Source organism: Bubalus kerabau, chromosome 7 (genome assembly GCF_029407905.1).
Source record: "Bubalus kerabau isolate K-KA32 ecotype Philippines breed swamp buffalo chromosome 7, PCC_UOA_SB_1v2, whole genome shotgun sequence".
Taxonomy (NCBI): Eukaryota; Metazoa; Chordata; class Mammalia; order Artiodactyla; family Bovidae; genus Bubalus; species Bubalus kerabau.
Genome location: NC_073630.1, coordinates 15,275,861 through 15,299,764, shown reverse-complemented (window position 1 = coordinate 15,299,764; position 23,904 = coordinate 15,275,861). Strand labels below are relative to the sequence as shown.

General features: G+C 36.6%; 1 protein-coding gene across 3 annotated transcripts in view; it reads right to left on the bottom strand.

Annotated features, from left to right (window-relative positions):
- The window catches only part of GRID2 (glutamate ionotropic receptor delta type subunit 2), a 640,427-nt gene that overhangs the window by 282,128 nt on the left and 334,395 nt on the right, over nt 1-23,904 (bottom strand). For all 3 annotated transcript variants that reach the window (XM_055587659.1, XM_055587660.1, XM_055587661.1), the window contains exon 8: nt 10,655-10,967. In XM_055587659.1, coding sequence (XP_055443634.1) covers nt 10,655-10,967 — 313 coding nt within the window. The remainder of the gene's footprint in view (nt 1-10,654; nt 10,968-23,904) is intronic.

The window sequence follows — 23,904 nt, the reverse complement described above, 5'->3', positions numbered from 1 at the left end:
CCTAATCTTAAACTGAAGGGTATTGTGTGGTACTGATGTATAGAACAGTCTTATGGACTCTGTGAGAGAGGGAGAGGGTGGGAAGATTTGGGAGAATGGCATTGAAACATGTAAAATATCATGTATGAAACGAGTTGCCAGTCCAGGTTCGATGCACGATACTGGATGCTTGGGGCTGGTGCACTGGGACGACCCAGAGGGATGGAATGGGGAAGGAGGAGGGAGGAGGGTTCAGGATGGGGAACACATGTATACCTGTGGTGGATTCATTTGGATATTTGGCAAAACTAATACAGTTATGTCAAGTTTAAAAATAAAATAAAATTAAAAAAAAAAAAGAACACCAGGTACTACGAAGATGCCAGTGATATTTTAAAGAATCTATGACACATGCTTTTTATCATTTAAATATGGATTAAAAATATATATTTTCTTATAGCATTTTGGGAAAGAAGAAAAACCAACTCAGAACATCTTGAAATCACCCTTCAATTATTTTAAATGTCTCTTAGAAACAACTCCTTGGTTGTTATAAATACTAAAATACTTTTAATTACAGTAGGTGATAAATAGTTCAGAATAGTCAAGAAAATACTGTTCACACTAGTTCTTGTTTTTATAAGCAAAAATCTGATTTGTGCTTCATGTTCCTTAATTACTTGTAACTCTTCAAAAGCCTAGTTCAGCAAGAGAAAGAATTTTCTGGCTTAAATCATAAAGAGATAGTATTAAAATAAATGAAACCCAGGCAATATTGCATGCATCGAGTTCATGGAATAATTGCTTAGGGATTGACTGGGAAAGTAAACAAACTGGTGGGTCACATCTTAGAATCATGACATTGTTTTCTGGTCACATACATTACTCATATCCCACACCCATAATGATAGACTTGAAACAATTTCTGAAAGTATCAAAGTTCACCTTTTCCTTTAGTGTTGGAGAATTCTGGTTATAAAAGGAAAGAATGTAAGTGCCTTGCCATGTTTTAAATCGGCATGGGGAAATTCTCAAGTAGATGTGACAGCACTCAGGACGCGGTGCGCCTTCGTTAAGGACCGCCAATCATAATGAGCAACAACAGAGATGTTGTTTGAACCTAAATAAAAATTACAGAGAGCCTTTTTGAGTTAATATCTGTAAGAAGAGAATATAGAAAAGAACTTGTCTCTGTAGCCTAGCTAACCTGTCACTGGGAATTACTCTCATTTTCTCTGTGTTCATTAGGGTCAGTAAACAACAGAGCCAGCCAATATCATTTTTGTTATACTCAAATTGAATGTGAAATATCAGATAACATTACAAAGGGATGCCTTTAGCTACAGCATTTCACGGCTTGAATCCTTTGGGGTTTTCTGACTAGGAGACTGGCAAATTTTGTATATTTGATAATCTACACCATTAAATTGGATGTCTTTTGGAGTTATTCTCCTACTCTAAGTTTTAAAGAGATGCTTTCTCATCAATAATCTTTTCTGTTGCCTAATTTGATAGAGAAGAATGTCTGACTCTTCTTTTTGTGGAAATGAAAAAGTTGTGATTCTCTGTAACACTGTGATCCATCTGGCAGTGGGAAGAGCTCTTTATTTTCTTCCAAAAATTGTCCTGGGATCTCAAAGCCAGTGGGTTGCCTTTCATGTTAACTCTTGTGCAGCAGCCACCACGTTATCTTCTAGCATTACTAAAGGTCCTCTTTCTCTTCATCACCAGCATCTGTGGAACTCTTTAATCCTTAAGAAAACTACCAAAGGGATTTTCCTTCTTTACTCCTTTCAATAATTCTGTCTGCTCCTCTTATCAGAAGTGGTTTGTGCTGTGCTAAGTCACTTCAGTCATGTCTGATCTTTGCAACGCTATGGACTGTAGCCTGCCAGGCTCCTCTGTCCATGGGGTTCTTCAGACAAGAATACTGGAGTGGGTTGCCATTTTCTTTCTCCAGGGGGATCTGCCCGACTCAGGGCTCAAACCCTCATTCTTGCATCTTCTGCATTGGCAGGCAGGTTCTTCATCACTAGCGCCATCAAAGGTGGTTTATTTGGTCCCAGTTTGACTATGGCCCACTTAAATGATGTTGAACATTCCTGCAAGGACTGTGTCTTTCTTATGATCATATTCAAAATATCTAGGCTGGGAATGCCATACACTATACCCAAGGAATATTTATAAAGTCAGTTAATATAGTTATTCCTTGTTTTATTTTGCTCTTCATGCTCCTGACACATAGCTGGTATAGTAAATGCTTGCTGGTATGTGGTGCAGTGATAAAGAATCCTCCTGCCAATCCAGGAGACATAGGTTCAATCACTGGGTTGGGAAGATCCCATGGAGAAGGAAATGGCAACCCACTCCAGTACTCTTGCCTCAAAAATTTCATGGACAGTCCATGGGGTCACAAAGACTTTGGAAATAAACATATGTGATAGTCTCAAACGTTTACATGATTATAAATATTTATAGTTCAAAGAACAAGATAAAACCCTCTGAAGTAAACTCTGAAATTTCCATTTGCAAGTAAACAGCAAATGAATTACAGATATCCACGTGTGTGAATAAGTCATAGAGGCCCTTCGTGGCCAGGATGATATGAGTCACTGACCATAAACTAAATATCAGGGATCTTCAAAAATCAAGCCTCAGTTTTTTTTTAGGTATGTTGATTGCACAGTCATGAAGATAAGGGAGGATATAAAATGGCACCAAAACTTGCATAAAATTGGTCTCTCATTCATGCATTAAACTACCTAATTCACAAGCTCTAATGTTCTAGCCAAACAGATGTACTAAGTTTATCTCTATAATGGACCATACTGCTTTTGCACAGTTGGATTCCCTGAGCTGTTTTTCTGGAATGGTTTGAAGTTACAGATTTTTAAAAAAAATCAGGATTAGTAAACAACTCACATATATTTAGCATTTTTATGCTTTTAGCCATCCCTGAACTTTTTTCAAACATCTCTATGATAATACTGAAATGCCTCTTTATTCCTACTTGATCTGGTCTAGTGGCTCAATAAAGACCATAATTATGAAATAATAGCTGTTCAGTTCAGTTCAGTCACTTAGTTGTGTCTGACTCTTTGCCACCCCTTGAATCGCAGCACACCAGGCCTCCCTGTCCATCACCAACTCCTGGAGTTCACTGAGACTCACGTCCATCGAGTCAGTGATGCCATCCAGCCATTTCATCCTCTGTCGTCCCCTTCTCCTCCTGCCCACAATCCCTCCCAGCAGCAGAGTCTTTTCCAATGAGTCAACTCTTTGCATGAGGTGGCCAAAGTACTGGAGTTTCAGCTTTAGCATCATTCCTTCCAAAGAAATCCGAGGGCTGATCTCCTTCAGAATGGACTGGTTGGATCTCCTTGCAGTCCAAGGGACTCTCAAGAGTCTTCTCCAACACCACAGTTCACAAGCATCAATTCTTCGGTGCTCAGCCTTCTTCACATTCCAATTCTCACATCCATATATGACCACAGGAAAAACCATAGCTTTGACTAGACGAACCTTTGTTGGCAAAGTAATGTCTCTGCTTTTGAATACTTCTCCTTAAAAGACTATATTTTTATTAGAAATTATCACTAATTTCAACTTTACTGCCTGTGCATGGATACTGTCATAAATTGATTCTATTTTTCATAGGGTTTTTTGAAACTGTCCTTAATTTATTTTTAATCAAAGTGTAAAGGTGCTCTCAGTATCTTTTAATGAGTTCACCTTTTCATTGTTAGCAAGTGTAAGAATAGCAGCATTTAAAAGATGAAGTAGTTAATCTTATGCAATTCTGCATGATTCATCATTATGAATTTGTATAAATGTATAATCAACCTACAAGCTGTACAACTTATTTAAGGGAGCAGTTGAGATAGAAAAGTGCTTAACATATTTATAACTTTTGATATCTGCAGCTTGTTTACAGAACTAGAAAAGAATTTAAACCATATGGATACTTTTCTTTATCTTTTTCTTTTGAGTATTCTCCAAAACTTGAAGAAATTGGACCACCTGGAGAAAAGAATTCAGAAAGCCAATCTATAAGCTTGTCAGCATTCTCAAAAATAAGGCTTCAACCAATGGGAGACTTTATAAATTTCTCATCTTAGCTATTTAAGAAAATACACTAGGGGAGACATTCTGGATACTTTTCTATTCGGTTTAAATGAGTTTAATGTCATTGGGCAACAGAATGTAGTCTAATAAACACAATATTGCAGTTAACTCTACACTTGATTTAGTTAAGTATTTGCTGTGCTCAGTTGTGCCTGACTTTTTGTGACCCCATGGACTGCAGCCCGTCAGGCTCCTCTATCCAAGGGGATTCTCCAGGCAAGAATACTGGAGTGGGTTGCCATGGCTTCCTCCAGGGGAGTTAAGTATTTAACACTTATTAGTTTATTTAATTGATCACTATGCATTTATCAAACACCTAATATGTCGCAAAGAGTTGGGCATGACTGAATGACTTATGCTTTCTCTTTATTCATGTACAAGACATGGAATTAGGTAAAGGGGCTTTAAAGATAAATAGGACACTGTCTTGTGTTCAAAGGACTCAGGTGAAGACAAATTAAAAAAAGGCAATTACACTACAGTTGATAAGTACTATGATAAATATATCTGACAAAGCATGGAAGATGGTCCTTAATCCCAGCAAAGACTTCTTGAAAAAAGTGAGATCAGAAGAAGAATTAGAAGATGCACAAGAATTTGCCATGTGAAAGCAGAAAGTGGGAGTAGAGATTAAGAAATTGGTAATAAAGGCATTTCAGGAATTGAGAAGCATAAAGGCAGAGACATGACACGACACAGTCTTATGTTCAAGAGACAAATACAGTTTGGAGAAACTGGACAATTAGAGATGAGCCATAAGTGACAGGAAATGAGAATCAAGACTGGACAAGGGTCAGATGATGGAATACTGTTCATGCTCTAAATTACTTTTAAACTGTGGGCATTGGGGAGCCAAGGAAATATTTAAAGAATGGGAATTATGTGGTTAGCTTTCCATGACAGTGATAATTTGGGTATACATGAAAGTATGTGGACCATGTATTTACAGGAAATAAATTTGGAAAAGGAAGATGTATTATGAGATTCCTGTAGTTCCTATAAAAAAATGAGATAGGCCTAATCGAGGTAACAATCTAGGATTTATCTCTCTAGGTGAGAAGAGATTTCCACTCCTAGAAATAAATTGGTAAATTTTGAAGGACTTGATAATAGGTAAATATAAGGAATAGAAAGAAGAAGAAATCAAAATGGTTTCCAAAGTTTCTAACCTGTTTAAGTCATTAATGCATAGGCTGGAATAGAGAATATGAGAGGCTATAAAGGTTTAAAGTACAAAATAAATTCAGTTATTGACATATTGAAATTTGTGGAATCTCTGATATATCCTGAGAGTCTAGTGACAGTATACAAAACTAAAATTTAAGGATAGATGATGTAGATTTGGGAAACATCTGCATTTTGATAGTAATTGAAACCATGCCCAGAAAAACTGGCTAGAATGTGAAGAAGTGAGATAAAAAAAGAGATTCATTGCATTTAGCTTTACCACCTGTTTCTAGTCAATGCTCATATTTATCAAATCCTACTTATCTATCCTCACTTATTGACAATTTTGACACATGGTTTATTTTCTTTTTCTCTAATCTAAGTCAACCATCATTAGAGATGGTTCATCTAATCCTCTGGACTCTCAGTTGATCAAGTTTGAGGTCCTTCACCACCTCTCCAGTCCAGTTCAGTCGCTTAAATGTGTCTGACTTTTTGCGACCCCATGGACTGCAGCATGCTAGGCTTCCCTGATCATCACCAACTCCCACAGATTGTTCAAACTGATGTCCATTGAATCGGTCATGCCATCCAACCATCTCATCCTCTGTCATCCCCTTCTTCTCCTGCCTTCCATCTTTCCCAGTATCAGGGTCTTTTTCAATGAGTCAGTTCTTCGTATCAGGTGGCCAAAGTATTGCAGTTTCAACTTCAGCGTCAGTCCTTCTAATGAATATTCAGGACTGATTTCCTTGAGGATTGACTAGTTTGATTTCCTTGTACTCCAAGGGCCTCTCAAGTCTTCTCCATCACCACAGTTCAAAAGCATCAATTCGTTGGTGCTCAGCTTTCTTTATGGTCCAACTATCTTATCCAAACATGATTACCAGAAAAACCATAGCCTTGACTAGATAGACCTTAGTTAGCAGAGTAATGTCTCTGCTTTTTAATATACTGCCTAGGTTGGTCACAGTTTTTCTTCCAAGGAGCATGCGTGTTTTAATTTCATGGGTGCAGTTCACCATTTGCAGTGACTCTGGAGCCCAAGATTTTAAAGTCTGTCACTGTTTCCATTGTTTCTCCATCTATTTGCCATGAAGTGATGGGACCAGATGCATGATCTTTGTTTTTTGAATGTTGAGCTTTAAACTAGCTTTTCACTCTCTTCTTTCATTTTCATCAAGAGGCTCTTCAGTTTCTCTTTGCTTTCTGCCTTAAGGGTGGTCTCATCTGCATATCTGAGGTTATTGGTACTTCTCCCTGAAGTCTTGATTCCACTTGTGCTTCATCCATCTGGTATTTCAAATGATGTACTCTGCATATAAGTTAAAAAAATCAGGGTGACAATATACAGCATTGACATACTCCTTTCCCAATTTGGAACCAGTCCATTGTTTCATGTCCGGTTCTAACTGTTGCCTCTTTACCTGCATACAGATTTCTCAAGAAGCAGGTCAGGTGGTCTGGTATTCCCATCTCTTTCAGAATTTTCCACAGTTTATTGTGATCCACACAGTAAAAGGCTTTGGTGTAGTCAATAAAGTGGAAGTAGATGTTTTTCTGGAACTCTCTTGTTTTTTTGACGATCCAACAAATGTTGACAATTTGATCTCTGGTTTCTCTGCCTTTTCTAAATCCAGCTTGAACATCTGGAAGTTCTCAGTTCACATATTGTTGAAGCCTCGCTTGGAGAATTTTGAGCGTTACTTTGCTAGCATGTGAGATGAGTATAATTGTGCGGTGGTTTGAACATTCTTTGGCGTTGCCTTTCTTTGGCATTGGAAATGTAAACTGACATGTCCTGTCCTGTGGCCACTGCTGAGTTTTCCAAATTTGCTTGCATATTGAGTGTAGCACTTTCACAGCAACATCTTTTAAGATTTAAATAGCTCAGCTGGAATTCCATCTCCTCCGATAGCTTTGTTAGTAGTGATGCTTCCTAAGGCCCACTTGACTTCGCACGCCAGGAGGTCTGGCACTAGGTGAGTGATCACACCTTTGTGGTTATCTGGGTCATTAAGATCTTTTTTGTCTACTACCTCTTCAGGAATCCACATTTACAAGTCCCATTTGGTAAATACAAACTTTGAACTCTCACACTACTGTTTCCACTATTGTTCTTTGGCCTCATTGAAAACTGTACTCTCTCCCACTACTACTCTATTACCCTCTGGTCTTATTCACTATTGGACTCATCATTGGTCCTTTTATTTTTTTATTTCTCCATGTATGCTAATATCTATGATTTCAACCACAGTCTTGGCAATAATTTAAAGTAATTTGCCTTGTTACCCTTTTTTTCATGTGCCTAACTATTCATGGTTGAGCCTAAGTTTTTGTTTTTTATTTAGTAAACACTTATGTGATACTTGTGTGAGTTATTGCATCTAAGGAGTTCACATTTTTTAACCATTTTAATTGTCATTACAAAGCAATGAGGTGGCACATACAGAGTGTTTCCTGCAAGAGCTCACACCAGCATACAAATTTGTAATCCCCAAGCTGGACTACAAAATTCTTCTGTTTCATTGACTCTTTTCTCTGTTTTGAGGATGTTCTCTATGGAGAAATCAACCATCATGCTGTGAGAAAGCCAAATTATCCTATAGAGAAAAGCCACAGAGGAAAATAGCTCTCAGCAAGCATTAACTATCAGACATGTGAGTAGAATGAACAAGCCTTCAGATGAGTTTAGCTTGCAAACTTTGGGCTGTCTAGCGGGAGTTTGGAGATTATTGAGCAAAGACAAACCACCTTCACCATGTTTTGTCTGGATCTGTGATGCACAAAATTGATAGGTTTTAAAGTAATTTATTACACAGCTATAGTCACTGGAACACTTCCTATAAAAAGGTTATCACTAAATCCAATGAATGCCTTTCAAGTATTAATTTTACTCAATTCATTGAAATGTTTAACTCTGTCAACCAAATCTTCCATATTCAAAAATTATCTTTACTTTGTGTGTGTACAACTAGATGGTATACGTGGTACTTGCTTCTTTCTTGTCATTCTTTATAATTTACCACTGAAATCTCCTCTACCCGTTCATTTCCACAGGGCTCTGTCCTAGGCCCTTTATGGGTAGTGGTCCTCAATCAGGCGTATGCAGTTAAGAACAACTATTCTGTATGATATGATTCACTTTCTTGGCTTCAATTATCTCCTACATGCCAATATCGCCTCAATATATATCCAATATATAATCCAGCCCAGACGCCTTTTTTGTGTTTCTGACAAATATTATCAAACCACTAACAAGCATTAGAAATATACCCCTGGATATTTTACAGATACCACAACTCAAAGGCACCAAAATGCATGTCTTACCTTCCCTATCACACTTGCTCTCCCTAATTTTTTTCCCCCCAGAAATGACATCAACATCCAATACACACAACTTCCCAATCCAGAAACTTAGCATAAAATTTCACCTCCTTTCTGTCCTTCAGTAGCAATCCCCATACCACTGTATAATTTATCATGTTCTATTAATTCCAATTCATCAATACCATTCTCTTTATTCCCAATGCCATCTTTTCTTTGTGCAAGCCACTGTGCCTCTTTACTTAGTTATCATAATACTCAGATAATTTTTCTCCCTTTCCACATTGTTCTTTTTCAATTTCCTCCATTTGATAATCAGAATATTTCTATAGTTAAAATTTAAACATGTATTTTCCTGTTAATGCCTTTAAATTGCTGATAATTTCCCTGAAGATCAAATTCAAATCCCTGCTATTAACAAATATATCTTCAACCTTATCTTTATCGGTTACACCCTGCAATGTTTACTGCACTTTCCTTCTCACTTCTTGGTCTTCAATTCTGTCCCACCATCTATGTGTCCTTCCCCCATCCTCTTCTTCAATAAGCCCTTTGCATAGTTAATTCTGTCTGTTCATACAGTATTAACTCCAAAAGCCTTCTTTGCCACATTAAGATATATGCAGCCTCCCTACCTCTATGATCTCATAACAGACTGTGCTGATCTCTACCACATGTGGGTTTTACATGTTTGTGTCCCAAAGGACTTGTAGATCAATGATGGCAAAGACTCTTTTGTTCACAACTGTATACTCAGTGCCTAGCAAAGTTCTATTAAATAAAAGCTGTGGATTAAATACCTACTACATGGACTTCCTAGGTGGCGCTAGTGGTAAAGAATCTGCCTGCCAATGCAGGAGATGCAAGAGATGCAGGTTCAATCCCTGGTATGGGAAAATCCCCTGGAGAAGGAAATGGAAACCCTCTCCATTATTCATGCCTGAGAAATCCCATGGAGAGAGAAGTTTGGTGGGTTATATGTAGTCCATGGGGTCAGAAAGAGTTGCACATTATTGAGCATGCATGGATGCAAATATCTACTAGATTAGTGATTATTTAATGGACCAAAACTTTCTGTGATAAATATATGAAGATACAGAAAGGTAGTGGGGAAAAGCATGTTTAAGGGACAAATTTTAAGTAAGAAAGTAGAGATTAAAAGTCTAGGCAAAACTTATGATTGATCAAATGAGATAGAAAGGATGAAATTTAATGGAAGATCCAATAGCAAGTATATTTTAAAAATAAGATGCTATTGAGAGTTGTATTAATAAATATTAAGGCAAAAGCATCATGTGTCTCCACTGTGACACCTATGTCTCCTCTTCAATACATATGATGCATCTGCAAGAAACTAATAATGCCCTAAGTATTTTATTATTTCATTTTCTATGATGGCAGTAGTCTCAAATAAGGGATTTAGTAAGTATTCTTCTATTCTGAAACAGAGTCAAGTAATTATGTAGGCAAGTTTAAAGAGTAGGCAGATTGACTATTGAACAACACAGCAAAGACATTCTGTAGAATACAATGAAAGTTCAGTTAAACAACTGGTAAAGATTATGTATTAAAGTGAAAGATATAGCATAAAATTTCTTATTGGAATCTTGAGGGCTTTTCACTGCCAATAAATATTTTTAATACATGAAATGATGTCTCTCAACAAAGAGCAAGTCTCAACATCTCTTACATATGTAAATAATTAAGCAATATCTGCTCTGGTAGTAAGTATTTTCATCCAGTAAGACTATTTCTCAGAATTTCAGTTTGGGAAAATCTCATCTTGAGTTTCTTGTGAACCTGACATCTGATATTCATCTTTGGCTTTGCTGATGAACTTGAATTTACATCAAAAGATACTGTACTTTTTTTTTTGCTGGAAATCTGGTGTTTGAGGTCCACTAGGGAAGAGTAGAATATGTTCTTTTCTGAGTGTTGCTCTAAAGACCTTTTAGAACATTTATTGATGTCAAGATACAGAACCTTCCTAACTGAATCCATGGCATATGAAACAACACACTTCTTTTTTATACTATACCATATTTTTTATCCTTACCTTGTTGTACAAAGGATCCATACACAAACCACATGGAGTTGTAGAGAGTAGTAGAAGTCATTGATCCCATTTGTAATCGTGGAGGATTAAGCCAATTCAAGAGGTAGACCAGTAGACCCACGAGAAGGACGGTGCCAGCAATGCAAGCCCATAGTGAGAGATCAAATGGTGCAAGACAAGCAAACATATCCACTGTCTTTTCAGCCCTTCGAAGTAGGACTCCCACTGAGTAGTCCATGTAACGTGTTGTAAAGTCCACCACATTCTCACGGTCTGGGGTGATGGTTAAAGCAGAGATTCCTATGTCAGCTCTCTGAGAAATGGAAAGAGAAAGGAATATGTTAGCAGAGTGAAAAACAACTTTATTTGTGGCACTGTAGCTTGTTTTGAGGGAAAAAAATAGATGCCTCAGGCAACATCTTAAGCCTTTTTATAAAAACTGAAAAGCACAGCAGAGACTTCTTAGAGAATAGCCATATGTGAATTTTGCATTTCCTACTGCAAATCTTAGCTCAGGAGAGTTAGACAAATTACCTTATTCATATTATCAGTGCCTGTGAAATCAGGGAAGAATATTACAGACACAGGTAACTCCTGAAGGAAACTGTCTTTTTTCCTTGGGTAACTTTATCAAAGCCATCATTAACACAATAGCAAAGATAAAACTTATTCTAAACAATTCTTCCTGAGAAAATATCTCCAAGAAATTCAATATATTATTACCGAGTAAATTATTAGGTTATTAAAGACATTCAACATGGCATTTCACCCTTGGTTTAGACTTCTCTGCACCAAAATTTATATTATTAGGTTCTACATACATTAGAGTTTATTAGAGCTTTCATGGCAGTAAGCTATAGCATCATACACCAGAAATTTCTACCATAATTTTATTTTTTAAACCTCAGAAACATTTTAGTAAACAATTAAATTAAGGAGACAAATACTCTTCTTGGAGCAATAACCATTCTTCTCCGAGTGTGCCTTAAATTCTCAGTATTTAGCGATCAAAATCATAGCATATGCTATTTGGCTTATATAATAAGGCACATAGAATTGCAGTAAAAGCACAGAACTAATGACTTCACACTTAAATTCTATGATGTAAAAAATATTTAAATATCTAAACTATGCATGTTGTTTGAAATAATGATCCATAGCTGTGACTAAACTTGCAGAAAGCTTCTTTCAGACAAACACAAACAATAGTAAATTGTTGAATATTTTCACTGTTGTTTTTTTGTTATTGTTTAATGAAGGAATATAGAAATTGGTTTTAATCCTTTTGGAGGAAAAAAGACATGAAAAATAACATGCCTAGTGGAATGCTAAATCAACTCAGATACATCTAGCTTCTGAAGTAATAACAGCTACAAAGATACTCTACCTAAAGTTAAGCTGTGTGTGTGTTTGTGTGTGTGTGTGTGTGTGTGTGTGTATCAGCTCAACCATATATTTTGATGCTGCTGCTGCTACTGCTGCTGCTAAGTCGCTTCATTTGTGTCTGACTCTGTGCGACCCCATAGATGGCGGCCCACCAGGCTCCCCCGTCCCTGGGATTCTCCAGGCAAGAACACTGGAGTGGGTTGCCATTTCCTTCTCCAATGCATGAAAGTGAAAAGTGAAAGTGAAGACACTCAGTTGTGTCCAACTCTCAGCGACCCCATGGACTGCAGCCTTCCAGGCTCCTCCATCCATGGGATTTTCCAGGCAAAAGTACTGGAGTGGGGTGCCATTGCCTTCTCCGATATTTTGATGCTAGGCCCTGTGATAAGTATTAGAATAACTTCTCTCATTTAATCCTTACAATGAGTTATGAATTACATGTTTTCTTATCCATTCCATAGATGAAGAAACTAAAACTTCAAGAATTTAAGTAACTTATTTCAGTCCTCACACTCACGAAGTTTTCAGATGCCAAATATTAAAGCTATGTTTTTCTTACTCCAAAGCCTGTGCTTATAATCATTTTACCGTACTGCAAGAAATCATTCATTTGCCAAATGGCTCATATTGTAGGTAATTAGGATAACTAGTTTTAGGAAAATTTTTACTTTAAAAGAGTTTGAAATTTGCTTTTCTTAATTTTACTATTTACACTGCAACAAGGCTATATTATCATAAGTACTATGAATTTAGGCTTATTAACTGAGAAGTATTAAACTTAGTAACACTATGTGGAAATGAATTTTCAGAGAAATAGTTATTGCTTTCAAGCTCATGCATTTATTTTGCATTGTTTAGTTACTAGGAATCGGGTTTTTTTTCTGAAAGAAATGTAACCTGGATCCTTAGCACTTTAGTCCAATTTTTTCTGAGCTTCAGTTTACCTATTTGTGAAATAAATATAACTGTCTTTAGTATGACTATTGTGAGCTGACTCACTTATCCCAACCTCAGTGGTGAATAAGTAACTCCTCAAGATTCAATTAAATTCTCAGAAAACACATTTCCTTTTTCAGGATATTAAAGTACTGTGGATCATTAATTTATGAATTGATGCACTAGGGACCCAAAGCACTTTATGAGTCAAAGTAAAAAAATTTCCATCTAAGGAGGAATTTGCTGAAAACATATTGATTAAATATTTGTAAATGTTCACAAATATTTTGCTAATAAATAACTAAATGTTTTACATTTAATGATTATGAATCAGAATAATTACTATACTGATTTTTAATAATAGATACTTGCACATATCACACAGTAAATTTCTGTAATAAAATAAAAATATCTAGGGGACATTGTGTTGTGTTTGTTATTTTTTCTTTTGGAGAAGTGAACTGATTATTTTGCATGTGCTAAAATATTTATTAAAAATAAGAATTGTTTTTCCTGCTTCTATGAAGAACTTCCTAAATTCTAGTCTACTGTCAAACACTTGGTTATTCTGTGCTCAAGGAGAAATTCCCAGTCACCCTGTGGAGAGGATATTAGAATCATAAAATGGGCTTTTTAAACTGCACAAATGCATTTACAAACACAACACATACCCAACAACACACAGATTTTTTTGTCTCTGGGATTTGTATACAACTTCCTGAGGAAGTGCCTGACTCCAGACTTGTGAATCAGTAATATAGCAGACCATTGTGTTTGTTATTAGTATGTGATATTCTTTACTTCTCATAAAGAAGCTGTACTGTGGCAGAAGAAAAAGCAAGAACCGCTGACTCAGAAAGATGTTCCTAAACTTCTTGAAAAGGTCCAAAAATGCTCAAACAACCATGCCTTTCTTTCTTTCCTTCCCTCTTTGTCTATCATTTGTCTATGTATTTATGTATCTATGCATATACGTATGTATGTGTATTTCAACTCACTTGTTCAGTTTCTACAATGACTTCTCCCATCTTTAGCCTCATAAAATATTTAATTTTCTCAGTCCCTCTAACTCTCAGAAGATGACCTCCACTGCTCTTTTACAGAGGACACAGAAGATGCTGAATTAAAATTCATACTTATTTCTATTTCTCAATCTATATCCCACATCCAGCCTATTTGATTCAAATTTATTTGCTATGGAGAAACTGTCCTCCTATCTAAAGCCAACCCTCTATCAATAAACTTAACAACCATTCCCTTCCATTTCAGATGCTTAAACATCCATTTATTGGCAATTTCACGTTGGTGATCCTCTGTACTTGGGCCCTTTTCTTATTTGAGATCCTCTGCCTTGGCAAGCCCATTCATATCCATTACCCCCATTGATCCCCATCTACACACATGATTTACAAATTTATACTTCTAGATTTAGAGCTGAGCTCTGGAGTCTAGAATGATTTATGTAATTACATAATTGATATTACTATTAGATGTCTCCAAAACACTTTGAATTTAATGTGGCCAAGACCACAACAGAGGTATTCAACTCAGATCAGTCCTCTTCCGATGTTTCCTGCTTCACTGGATATCTTTTCACATAAATCTTAATTCTTGGCAGTCTTTCTGTTGAGCAAATCTCATCCTGTTCCCTACCACAGTTTAAAGGTTTTCTGTGGATTTGTACTGCTTTTAAGAAAAGAGATTAAAATCTTTAACAAAGTCTATACATCTTTGCATAGACTATCCTCCACCTATCACAACATATTCCTACTGAACCATTTTTCTTTCCAGCACTTCTTTGTGATGCATGATCTTCTTACATGCTGATTATACTCTCTGAATTGATTCTCCTGAAACTTCAAGTGAACTCTTCTTCATATTCATAAATCAGCTCAATTATCACTTCCACAGGGAAGCTATTCATGGGCTGTTTTGACTGGAATAATAATTTTGTTCTTTACACTATCAGGAGTATCCCTCATTTACTTAGCAGTTATATCAGTTGTAATTTTACCCATATTTGTATGATTTTTGACCAATGAAATTTTCTATTAGACCAAAAGCCCTGTGAAGGGAGGGACTGTCATTTTAACCAAAAAATTGGCATATTCTTGTATCCACCTGACCTGCCTCTTGAGAAACCTGTATGCAGGTCAGGAAGCAACAGTTAGAACCGAACATGGAACAACAAACTGGTTCCAAATAGGAAAAGGAGTACGTCAAGGCTGTATATTGTTACACAGCTTATTTAACTTATATGCAGAGTACATCATGAGAAACGCTGGGCTGGAAGAAGCACAAGCTGGAATCAAGATTGCTGGGAGAAATATCAATAACCTCAGATATGCAGATGACACCACCCTTATGGCAGAAAGTGAAAAGGAACTAAAAAGCCTCTTGATGAAAGTGAAAGAGGAGAGTGAAAAAGTTGGCTTAAAGCTCAACATTCAGAACACTAAGATCATGGTATCTGGTCCCATTACTTCATGGCAAATAGATGGGAAAACAGTGGAACAGTGTCAGACTTTATTTTTTTGGGCTCCAAAATGACTGCAGATGGTGATTGCAACCATGAAATTAAAAGATGCTTACTCCTTGGAAGGAAAGTTATGACCAACCTAGATATTATGACCAACCTAGCATATTAAAAAGCAGAGATAATACTTTGCCAACAAAGGTCCATCTAGTCAAGGCTATGGTTTTTCCACTGGTCATGTATGGATGTAAGAGTTGGACTGTGAAGAAAGCTGAGCACTGAAGAATTGATGCTTTTGAACTGTGGTGTTGGAGAAGACTCTTCAGAGTCCCATGGACTGCAAGGAGATCCAACCAGTCCATCCTAAAGGAAATCAGTCCTAAATATTCATTGGAAGGGCTGATGCTGAAGCTGAAACTCCAATAATTTGGCTACCTGATGTGAAGAGTTGACTCATTGGAAAAGACCCTGATGCTGGGAGGGATTGGGGCAGGAGGAGAAAGGGATGACAGAGGATGAGATGGCTGGATGGCATCACCAACTTGATGCACATGAGTTTGGGAGTTGGTGATGGACAGGGAGGCCTGATGTGCTGTGATTCATGGGGTTGCAAAGAGTCGGACACAACTGAATGACTGAACTGAACTGAACTGTATCCAGCACAAATATTTGGCATAGATTCATCATCAATAAGTTCTTCCTTCATATGTGAAGGAAGGTGTAACATTTACTAGATATTTTAACCAGTTCTTATAAGTTTTCTATTTCTCAGCATAACTGACAAAGAGGGGATTTTACAGAATAAAAATAAAATGGTAATATAAGAACATACTGTTTGATAGAAGTGATAGATTTATATCTTAATTATTTCAATAATTAAAATCAGGTTCTTGCTTTATCAATATACTTATGTTTATGTTATTTACCATTAGCTAAGGTAGAGTCTACTAGGGCAGGTTCAATATATTACAAACTATTATTATATGTCAAGAATTTAATGTAAAAGTGCTTATTTGAATTTTGATAAGATCTAGGACTAAAACTATTGTAGAATATAAATATTTTTCAACTGTTCTAATTACACAGTTGTAGCATTTACCTTGACAGGAAATAGAAGATTTACATTATTCTAGTCATATAAAGAGATGGATGGATAATACAATGAAAGTGAAGTAAAAGAGTTAGTTGCTCAGTCATGTCTGACTCTTTGTGACCACATGAACTGTAGCCTGCCAGGCTTCTCTGTCCATGGAATTCTCCAGGCAGTAAAACTGGAGTGGGTAGCCATTTCCTTCTGCAAAGGATCTTCCCAACCCAGGGATGAAACCCAGGTCTCCCACATTGCAGGCAGATTCTTTACTGTCTGAGCCACCTACAAAGCCCTGGATAATACAATGGGACGTGCCTAATAGCCATAGGCTCATTGACTTTCAGAAACTTACACACAAAGTATTGAAACACATTTACTCTAAATTTAATTTGAAATAAATGAGCATATCCAACAAATAGTCATGTAATTTATGCTTGAACATAATGCTAAGGACATTATACTACTAATACCAATAGCTATACATTTATGTAATGTTTACTATATATCTAGTGCCATGTTACATGCTCCACATACATTATATTATTTAATATTCTAACAAGCCCAATTACGAAGATGAAAAATTTACATTTGAAATATTCTAATTAATATAACATATTGATTTTATTATGAACTGATATATATTTCTCTGTATCCTCTATTAAGTATGTCTCTGATACATCACATTATAAATCTAAATATCTCCCTCTATGACAATGTTTCAAATACTTAGAGAACACTAGTTTATTCTCTACTTAGAAAAGTTACTTTAAAATAAAAATAATTTGTTTATTCAATCACCAAGGGAACTTTTCATGCAAAGATGGACTTAGATTAAACTTAGTAATGCTCAAAATTCTCCAAGCCAGGCTTCAGCAATACTTGAACCGTGAACTTCCTGAGTTTAAGCTGGTTTTAGAAAAGGCAGAGGAAACAGAGATCAAATTGCCAACATCCGCTGGATCATGGAAAAAGCAAGAGAGTTCCAGAAAAACACCTATTTCTGCTTTATTGACTATGCCAAAGCCTTTGACTGTGTGGATCACAATAAACTGTGGAAAATTCTGAAAGAGATGGGAATATCAGACCACCTGACCTGCCTCTTGAGAAATCTGTATGCAGGTCAGGAAGCAACAGTTAGAACTGGACATGGAAAACAGGCTGGTTCCAAATAGGAAAAGGAGTACGTCAAGGCTGTATATTATCACCCTGCTTATTTAACTTATATGCAGAGTACATCATGAGAAACGTTGGGCTGGAAGAAGCACAAGCTGGAATCAAGATTGCTGGGAGAAATCTCAATAACCTCAGATACGCAGATGACACCACCCTTATGGCAGAAAGTGAAGAGGAACTCAAAAGCCTCTTGATGAAAGTGAAAGTGGAGAGTGAAAAAGTCGGCTTAAAGCTCAACATTCAGAAAACGAAGATCATGGCATCTGGTCCCATCATTTCATGGGAAATAGATGGGGAAACAGTAGAAACAGTGTCAGACTTTATTTTTTTGGGCTCCCAAATCACTGCAGATGGTGACTGCAGCCATGAGATTAAAAGACGCTTACTCCTTGGAAGGAAAGTTATGACCAACCTAGATAGCATATTCAAAAGCGGAGACATTACTTTGCCAACAAAAGTCCGTCTAGTCAAGGCTATGGCTTTTCCTGTGGTCATGTATGGATGTGAGAGTTGGACTGTGAAGAAAGCTGAGCGCCGAAGAATTGATGCTTTTGAACTGTGGTGTTGGAGAAGACTCTTGAGATTCCCTTGGACTGCAAGGAGATCCAACCAGTCCATTCTGAAGGAGATCAGCCCTGGGATTTCTTTGGAGGGAATGATGCTGAAGCTGAAACTTCAGTACTTTTCCACCTCATGCATAGAGTTGACTCATTGGAAAAGACTCTGATGCTGCGGGGGATGGGGGGCAGGAGGAGAAAGGGACGACAGAGGATGAGATGGCTGGATGGAATCACTGACTCGATGGACATGAGTCTGAGTGAACTTCAGGAGTTGGTGATGGACAGGGAGGCCTGGCGTGCTGCGATTCATGGGGTTGCAAAGAGTTGGACACGACTGAGAGACTGAACTGAACTGAGGATCAAATAAAAATTATTGATCTTAAAATTATAAAATATTTTAAAACAAAATACTGTTGATCAGAATTCCTCAGAAATCCTATGCAGTTGACTTTGAAGCAAAATTTTTAATTTTACATTGTTTATGGGGTTCTTGAGGCAAAATACTGAAGTGGTTTGCCATTCTCTCCTCCAGTGGACCCCCTTTTGCCAGAACTCTCCACTATGACACATTCATTTTGGATGGCCCTGCATGCCATGCCTCATAACTGCACTGAGTTATACAAGTTGCTTACCACTACAAGGGTGTGATCCATGTTGAATTTTATATTTGTCTTTCACCAATTTCATTCTTTGGTTCTTTTGATCTTCACATCCTTCTAAAACATTTGGAATCTTTACTATCAACAATTACATCACATTTTCCTGCTCATTTTGCCTCATTTAGAAGTTTGAGAAGCAGGCTTTTACTTTTTTTATCTACATTACTAGCAAAATACTTATGAAGAGTATGTGGGCAAGTTCAAAGTATTGAAACTTGCCTCTATAGTGCTACCCACTTTGACAATAGTTCATTAGTTAACACTGCAGATACGATTTTTTTAGTCATCTACAGGTATTTTTACTATACTGTCATCCAGTCAATTTTCTCTATATAGTTTTTAAGTGCTTTGTAAAAGGCATTATTGAACTCAAAATATATGAGTAATCATATTCATTTTATGAATAGCTAATACCACCAAAAAAGAAAATGAACTGCTTACTTCATTGCCACCTATAACACAACTGATTAATAACCCATTCCATAAATATATCAGAAAATAAAATCAAATTCATTGCTCTGTGAGAATGAATTTTCTTTTCTAATTTTGAATATGTCAATCTCCAATGATATAACAGCTCTGTTTTTCTTGTTTTGCACATATTATTTGTAGTAACTCGTATATCACCTCAGGAAATGCATTTATTCCCTTAAGATATCATTCATTTAGACTTGGAAACTTGAACCATTAAAGGTGCCTCATTAAAGACTCTTGGACTGCAAGGAGATCCAACCAGTCAATCCTAAAGGAAATCAGTCCTGAATATTCATTGGAAGGACTGATGCTGAAGCAGAAACTGAAATACTTTCGCCACCTGAAGCAAAAAACTGACTCATTGGAAAAGACCCTGATGCTGGGGAAGATTGAAGGCAGAAGGACAAGCGGACAACAGAGAATCAGATGGTTGGATGGCATCACTGACTCAATGGACATGAGTTTGAGTAAACTCCGGGAGTTGGTGATGGACAGGGAAGTCTGGCATGCTGCAGTGCATGGGGTGGCAAAGAGCTGGACATGACTGAGCAACTGAACTGAACTGAATTGAAAGGTACCTTCAATTCCTTTAAGTATTTTCCACTATCATTCTTCTCTTTTTTGCTGCCCTGCATGGCATGTGGGATCTTAGCTCCTAACCAGAGATCAAACCTGCACTCTGCTTTGGAAGAATGGAGTCTGAACCACTGAACCGTCTGCGAAGTCCCTCCCCCTATTCTCTCATTTTCACCTTAAAGATTTTTTTTGCACAAAGTGGAAGAAAAATCATTATTGAAGAGCTTTAGCACATATTTAACAAGCCGCTAGGTCTATCCTGCCTATTCAACTTCTTAAATCATACATTTTTTATCCTACTCTCCACAAGAATGAACTGTTCATAGATTTTTAAAAATTTCTTGACAGTTTTCTTAAACCTTGTTTTATATTCTTTGGTCTTGAAATAATATTCTAATGTAAAAATTTCAGACTTGCTTGGGAGAAAACAGGCATTGAAGAAATGTTAAAGAGGATGAAAAGAAGGGTTGGAGAGGGAGGTAAGGAGGGGAAAGAAAGGTGGCAGAGAAGAAAGAAACAATGTATTCAAGTCTTAACCTTTATTTAATGATACATGCCATGACTTTGGGCAAGTGGGCAAACCATTTTAGATTACTCATCTGTATAAAGAATAGATTGAATTGGTAATATAAGAGCCTTTCTAACTTTGAAATTTTAATTCTAAAAATCATCTATTGAGACCTTATATTATAGTCATTTTCTGCTAATATGAGACTATAAACATTCTTGTTCTAAACACTTTACATTAAAGACCTTAAAGTTTCAACCGGTCTTTCTTAGTAAATACAATATGTCAGTTGTCACTGCCCTTACCAAAAAAAACAAAACATAAGTACTGGGGGAAAAAAACCAATCAAATTGTCAGAGTAATCACAAATGATTAATTTTCTCAATGTCAAGACTTTATGTATTTCTTTGAAAGAAACAAATAAGTTTTCACATGTCACTGTTATATATTAATATTTCAGTTTCAATCATATTAATAAAAACATAGTACAATATCCATTACTTTTCAAATATCCCACTGGAAGTGAATAAATATCCAGGCAAAACCAATGAGATTGTCATTAAAGTAACTTTCATTCTGAAATTAGGATTATACTTAAAAATTCTAGAGAATTTTTAAAGAACAAAATAAAGAAAACAGTCAAATCCCAATAGGATGATTACTATTGTAACTCCCTTAATGTTTTTATATATTTACTTTTACACTTCTATGCTCAGACAGCAAGGAGATCAAACCAGTCAATCCTAAAGGAAATCAACCCTGAATACTCTTAGGAAGGACTAATGCTGAAGCTGAAGCTCCAATACTTTGGCCACCTGATGTGAACATCTGACTCATTGGAAAAGACCTTGATGCTGGAAAAGATTGAAGGCAGAAGGAGAAGAGGGTGACATAGGATGATACTGCTGGATGGCATCACTGATGCAACAGACATGAACTTGGGCAAACTCCAGGAGTGGCGAGGGACAGGGAGGCATGGCCTGTTGCAGTCATGGAGTCCCAGAGTTGGACACGACTTTTGACTGAACAACAGCCACACTTCTATGCAGAGTATTTGCAAGCTCACTGAAAGAATGGTATTGATTTTTGTTTTTTGAAGTATGTTGATTTACAACATTATATTAGTTTTAGGTATGTAGCATAGTGATCATTTTTATAGATTATACTCCATTAAAAGTTATTACAAAATAATGACTATAATTCTCCATGCTATACAGCATATCCTTGTTGCTTATCTGTTTTATCATACTACTTTCTATTTCTTAACCTGATACCCATATCTTGCTCTTGCCATCTTCCCTTTCTCTATAACAACTAGTATATTTTTTATATGTCTGTTTCTTTTTGCTGTATACATTAATTTAATATTTTAGATTCTACATATTAGTGATAACATACAGTATTTGTTTTTCTCTGACTTACTTCACTAAGCATGATATTCTCTAGTTCCATCCACGTTGCTGCAAATGGCATAATTTCATTCCTTTTTATGGCTGAATAATATTTAGAATGCTATTAATTTGGTTATAGCTTAGAGCATGATAAGGGAACTAATAATCCAATTAAGACAAGTACTAAGAATATTTTGTTATTGCATTATTACACTATAGCTATTAATATTTAACATCTATATAGTAGTAGCTATATTAGCTATACTAGCTATATTAGTAGTAGCTACATTCTACTATAGCTACTACTATTTAACATCAATACAGTGCTTGTGTGTGTGCTAAGTTGCTTCAGTCATGTCCAACTCTTTGCAAACCTTTGGATTGTAGCCTGTCCATGGGATTCTCCAGGCAAGAATACTGGAGTCGGTTGCCATTCCCTTCTCCAGGGGATCTTCCTGACCCAAGGATTGAACCCAGGTCTCCTGTACTGCAGGTGGATTCTTTACCGTCTGATCCACCAGGGAAACCATTATATAGTACTGCTGCTGCTGCTGCTAAGTCGCTTCAGTCGAGTCCCACTCTGTGCGACCCTATAGACGGCAGCCCACCAGACTCCCCCATCCCTGGGATTCTCCAGGCAAGAACACTGGAGTGGGTTGCCATTTCCTTCTCCAATGCATGAAAGTGAAAAGTGAAAGTGAAGTCGCTCAGTTGTATCCAACTCTTAGCGACCCCATGACCACAGCCCACCAGGCTCCTCTGTCCATGGGAGTTTCCAGGCAAGAGTACTGGAGTGGGGTGCCATTTGCCTTCTCCATTATATACTGCTGCTGCTAGTAAGCACTAAATAAATTGCAAAGATGGGGCAGTACTGGGATAGTAATGAGCTAAAACTAGTCAATCTTAAAGGAAATCAGCTCTTTAGAAGTACTAATATTGAAGCTGAAACTCCAATACTTTGGCCACCTGATGGGAAGAACTTACTCATTGGAAAAGACCCTGATGCTGGGAAAGACTGAAGGCAGAAAGAAAGGAGGGTGACAGAGGATGAGATGGTTGGATGGAAGGTTGTCTCCACAGTCTATGTGTTGTGAACATAATCACTTCCCCCTTCAAACAATAAGCCCACTCCCTCAGTGCTGCTCTAGAAGAATGTCCAATTTCTCTCCTGATTTGAAATGACTTTTAACATATGCTTAATTCATACAATCACACACACACACACACACATGTTCTGGGACTTCTTTTTTACTGGTCCAATTTAATACAATTTTAATTTTTTTATCTTTATGTCAATATTGTCAATATCTACAGTTCATGAATTTCTTGCTTTCCGTTGTTTTTACCTTCAGGTTTATTTACGCTAAAGCTATGTAAATATATCTTCCAATGTATTTTAAATGACTCTCATAAATTCATAAAGTCACTTTGGAATTCTGAATGGACTCAAAGATAACTTAATTTACTTTGGTCAAAAATATTTTAATAGTCTTTGGATCTAAGAACATTATATTTTTCTATTTATTCTAGTCTATTCAAGTCTATTTTTTCTCTTTTAGAGCACAACCATATATATTATTTTAAAATAGTGATATTCGGAAGACAGAACCACAAATTGAGGAAATTTAACATCAATAACATACTTTAATCTGCAGTCCATATTACAAATTTGTCATTGGTGCTAATACTGTCCCATATTAGCAATTCAGTTCAGAATCATGTCTTGTGTTTATTAGTTGTGTCTCTTAGTCTCCCTTAATCTGGAGCAGCAGTGGAGGATCTATTCTCTAAAGAACTGGTTGAGTTCACCTGTGATCCACTCTAGGCAAGGTCCTAGTGTATGAGATAATTCCTTGATAACTTTCATATACATTGGTCTAAGTTGTCTTTTATTTGACTGGTTTAGCTAATATGTTGTGTCTTTTGCTGATATTTTCTAAGAACCAAGATTTAATTTATTAATTTAATTTGCTTAAAAATTTATTTGCCTTATTACTTTCTCCTTTTATTTTTATCTTCCT